At 55.7% G+C, this 4716-nt stretch overlaps 1 protein-coding gene across 1 annotated transcript in view; it reads left to right on the plus strand.

Moving 5' to 3' along the window:
- CLEC17A (C-type lectin domain containing 17A) overlaps nucleotides 1–749 on the plus strand; it is an 11118-nt gene extending 10369 nt beyond the window's left edge. The window contains exon 14 of the mRNA XM_025192754.1: nucleotides 204–749. Coding sequence (XP_025048539.1) covers nucleotides 204–336 — 133 coding nt within the window. The 3' untranslated portion in view covers nucleotides 337–749. The remainder of the gene's footprint in view (nucleotides 1–203) is intronic.
- Nucleotides 750–4716: the final 3967 nt, after the last annotated feature.

Genomic DNA, 4716 nt, shown 5'->3' on the forward strand with positions numbered 1-4716 from the left:
CCCATATCTCCTGGCCCCCCCAGGCCCTCATGGAGCCCCTGGAACACCCCCCCCCCCCTCTGGGAACCCCCCCCCCCACACCATCAGACCCTACCCAGGACCTTCCAGACTGCAACCCTGGCCCCCTAGACCTTCCCCCCGGTGACCCCTTCAGTTTCCCCAGGACCCTTCAGCTGCCCTGACTGGCGGCATCTCCTCTGCAGCTTCTGGAGCTCAGGGGAGCCCAACAATGCGGGCACCGAGAACTGCGTGACAATGCTGCCCGACGGGCGCTGGAACGATTTACACTGCTACAAAACCGACTACTGGATCTGCGAGATGCACTGGCTCTGCTAAGAGGGGAGTGCTGGGAGCTGGCTTAGAGTCCCCTCAGGATGTCCTATGCCTCAGTTTCCCCTCCTGCCCTTAGGGGACTCAGGGGCTGCCCCTCCCTGGGTCCTTACCAGCCTCTTTGCCCCCTCCAGATACCGTTGCACACCTCCCTTCTTTCTGTGGGATGGAGGAAAACATGGGGAGCACCTGCCTTGGTGGTGCTGGGGTGCAGATATGGAGGGCTTCCCCCTTTCTGAGGGACCTGGGGGTACTGGGTGGGTGCTGGAAGACTGTCAGCAGGGGTGGTGGGGCTTGTGACTCCTTGAGGGAATCCAGGCATCCGGCCATGACCTGGCCTGTCCCCACCAGGCCTCTGCACCCTGTCCCGAAGCCGGGGGCCATATCTTCATTGCGCTCATTAAAGCTAATGAAGCTAATGAGCAGTCTCCTGCCTGGAGCATGTGGGGCCTTGTCTGTGCCTAAGCTGAGTTGGGTTGGGGGTGGGGGGGTCAGGCTGCCCCTTTTCAGAGGGGTTTATTCTGGTGGGGGGCAGGGAATGGGGGGGAGAACCCCCCTGAGGAGTCACAGGGCAGTGGGTCAGGGGACTCGGGTGACTCCAGGCACAGTCTGTGGGGGGCAGACAGAGGCACGGGGAGGAAGCGATAGCGGTGTGGCTGAACATGTGCAGCCTTGGTCCCTACACACATTCCAGATGGAGCCTCCCCAGTCTTGTCAAGGCTCCTACCCCCCAGCCTGAGAGGAGGGTACGACTCGGTGTAAAAGTCCCCCTGCAAGAGGTGAGAGGTGGGTATCACCCTGTGTGCAAGGATTTGGCCTGGCCTGCAGTAGCCACTAGGAGTGGCCGGGGGGTCAGCGAGAAAGGAGCACTGAGGACCCAGGCCTTAGGCAGAGGGCACAGGGACTGAGCTCTAGGAGTGCAGAGAGGGGCAATGTGAGAGGCAGGGTCCTTGAAGCAAGCCAAGATCCAGGCCCAGGGCTCAGTGGTTCCAGGGGACATCCCAGGTCAGGGGCAGGAAAAGTCACAGCCGAGCCAGGAGAAGCAGCAAGTGGTGTTGCCGGTGCCACCAGAGGCTATGGGGAGCCATGCCACTGCCTGAGGCTGCCATGGTGCTGCTGAGGGGTGAGTCGTGCCTTCAGCAGTCAATGGGTGCAGAGACCTGGGGTGATTGCATTAGCCGGGGATGAGGGGCAGGTGTGGGAACTCAGGTGCTTGACCCACCCGGGCATGCCTGATCACTCAGAGGCCCAAAGGAGCCCGGGTGGCAGGGGAAGTACCCCAGTATGGACCCCTCAGCCAGGTCTGCAGGTGCCCTCACGTTGGATTCTGGCTCCCTCAGGAACTGTGGACTCTGCATTCACTTCTTGCTTGGCTATGGCAAGGTACCATAATGTCTTGTGTGCTTTATGCAGCTGTGTCCCCAAAGGGTCTGGCAGGCAGGGGATATGCCCCGGTGTTGAACCCTGAGGAGAAGGTCCTGTGGGCACCCCCTCATTGGATTCTGGATCCCTTGGGAAACACAGACTCCTTGTGTTCTTTTTCTCAACTATGGCAAAATACTGTGATGCCCTGCATACCATGTGCAGTTTTCTCCCCCAAATCAGCCCTACCCTAACCCCAACTTTGGAGTGTGTATATGAAGTGAGCACACTGATTTTCAGCTCTACCCCTGCTTGAGTTCCTTGGGTTTCATTGCAGCTTGCAAAGAAGATCCCCCGAGGCCTGGGGAGAGTACCGGGGTGGCTGGCATGGGGGTACTAGCTGTGGAAGGTGGGGTTGAGGACAATCTGCCTGTCCCTGCAAAGGAGGTTGATGGAGATGGTCTGTTCTCTGAGGTGTATGGTGCTGTACACATAGGTGCCCAGGGGTGTACAGAGGCCCTTGGCCATGCCTGCAGGGAGGGGTCATAGATAAGCACTTCCTCTGCATGCAGTGACTGCAGACCCAGCATAAAAAACTCATGGCATGAGGGCAGTGCCTTTGCCCTGGATGGTATTTGCCAGGACTGCCTGGAGCCCCTGGACATAGTGGGCAGCACAGGGGCCAGGAGAGCACCTAATCCCCCCACCTCCCTCAGGGGTACCCAAGGACAGGTCGGTTGGGGGGTGGAGGGGTCTGAGTCTCCAAGAGGGTCTGGAGGGGGTGAGGGAGGGGTGTCTCGTGGGATGCTGACAGGCTGGACTGGGGGATCAGCTGCATTGGGGCACATGAGGGGCTCTGATCAGCTTGGGGGGTTGGCAGATGGACAGAGAGGGCTGTGCCTGGGACTAGACAGATGGACAGAGGGTGAGACATGGGGGCTGAATGGAAGGATAGACAGGTGTAAATGCACATGGGGTGATAACCGGGTGGGGGGATAGATGGATGTACGGACAGGCAGACAAACTGAGGGGATCAAGGGAAAGATGAAGTGAGAGAGAAGAGGTGGATGGGGAGAGATGCACAGAAAGGGGCATATGTATGCATAGACAGACAGACATATGCCAGGCACTGGGGCCTCTCACAGGGATTCCCAGCATGGATGGTGGAGATGAGGGAGGGACCTTGAACCTACAGCCCTGAGGAAGGGGAAGGGGGGCATGAGTCTGTTGCCATGATGCCCCCAGCATACCATGGTGTCTCCCAGGTAAAGGGGCGCTGATGGGCAGGGAGAGCTGCTATATATTGTACCTTTATGCCCTGAATGCCATGTCCTTCCTGCTGTGGACCATGCTGCTGGCTGCCATCATCCAGAAGTGTAAATGGGGGGCAGGGGGTGGGCATGATGGAGTTAATTCAGTCCCCCCAACCCCAAGCAGGGCCTCTGGGGGGGTTCCATGTAGTGGGTGCCCCCTTCTATACCCCCACAAAGCTCTGGAAGTGGGGGGTGCAGGTGGTTGAACACAGAAATCACAGAACGCAACACACCTTTTTCTCCACTGAAAGAAACTAGAAGAAGCTTTACTAGCAAGCTTGGGGGGGGGGACTCCTGATCCAGCACTCAATTGAGGATCAAGGCAAAAGCCAGTTATAAGTATTGGAGCAGAGGTTTGGAGCAACGACCCCTGGGAGCTGCCTGTGTTGCTGACCGTCTGCCACTGACTGCCCCAGAGGGAACTCAGTCCTGTCCCTTATTGTGCAGCTGATTATCATCGGATGGAGCCCCTGAGCTTTGTGCTTGGGTCATGCCGATTGCTGCAGGAGCCTACTCTGTTGCTTTTCGGTTGCCACGGAGGGTCACTCTTCAGCTGCTTTGCGGGGTTGGGGTTTGATACAATGTGATTGCTGCAGACCAGAAGAGCTTACATTGTTGCAGTCTGTCGCTTATTGGGAAGCCTGTTGGAGCTGCTGGAAGCGAGCACCCTGCTTCCTTGCTGTAGCATCTCAGCAGTGGCTGAAAGCTGCCAGTTACCCTACCTGGGATTCTTGAGTCAAGGGTTGACTAATGCATTCTGGTTTGTTTTGTGATTCTGGTTATGCCATTTAAGTTCATTGGTAAACAACCTTTCCTATTATTCTTGTTTTGTAAATAAAGTGTAAATAGTTAAATCAGTTAAGTGTTAGACTTTGGGAGCATGGGCTGCTCTGGGGAGCAGGGGCCTGCTGGAAAGTAAATTGGTGCTGGCTGGAAGCCCTGCCCCACTCTCACCACACCATCCCTGATATTGGGCAGGGGTGGCAACTATTGGGCCATCACGCTGGTTACATTAGAATTGTTTTATTATATAAGGGCCAGAGCAGGCATCAGGGCAGCCCCGCAGCCCGCAGCTTTGGAGCTGGGGAACAGCATCAGACCCAAAGCAGGGGGAGGGGCGGGGGGGAACAGGGTTGAACCTGAAGCAGGGAGGGGGAAAGTGGGGGTAAAGGGAGGAGCGTGGTTGCACCAGAAGCGGGCTGGACGAGGAGTGGTGGGGCGGGAGGAGGGGCACTTGGCCAGACACTGGGCTCTGTCCCTGCCGGTCTCCCTTCCACCATCATGTCCGGCAATTTGCTAGTAATGATAATAAGATTAATAATTAGAACAACAACAATAATAGTAGTAGTATTACTACTATGAATAAAGACTGAGATAGTAAATAATAAATCACTTCTTACTTTCTCTTCACTGTTTAGTATGCCGTAAACCCTTCTCATGTCCCCCCTCAAGCATCTCTTTTCTGAACTGAACAGGCCTGGCCCCTTAGTCTTTTTGCATATGGAAGCCTCTCCATAGCACGTATACAGTTTAAAATGCAAGCAAAAAGCAAATATAATCATTGTCAGGTACATGGATTTGCAATATAGCAATGATATAGAGCAAATGGTTTCATAGTTTCATAGTTGGTAGGGTCATAGATTCATAGATTCATAGATGTTAGGGTCGGAAGGGACCTCAATAGATCATTGAGTCCGACCCCCTGCATAGG

The sequence above is a fragment of the Alligator sinensis genome, unplaced genomic scaffold (assembly GCF_000455745.1).
Source record: "Alligator sinensis unplaced genomic scaffold, ASM45574v1 scaffold1892_1, whole genome shotgun sequence".
Classification (NCBI taxonomy): Eukaryota; Metazoa; Chordata; order Crocodylia; family Alligatoridae; genus Alligator; species Alligator sinensis.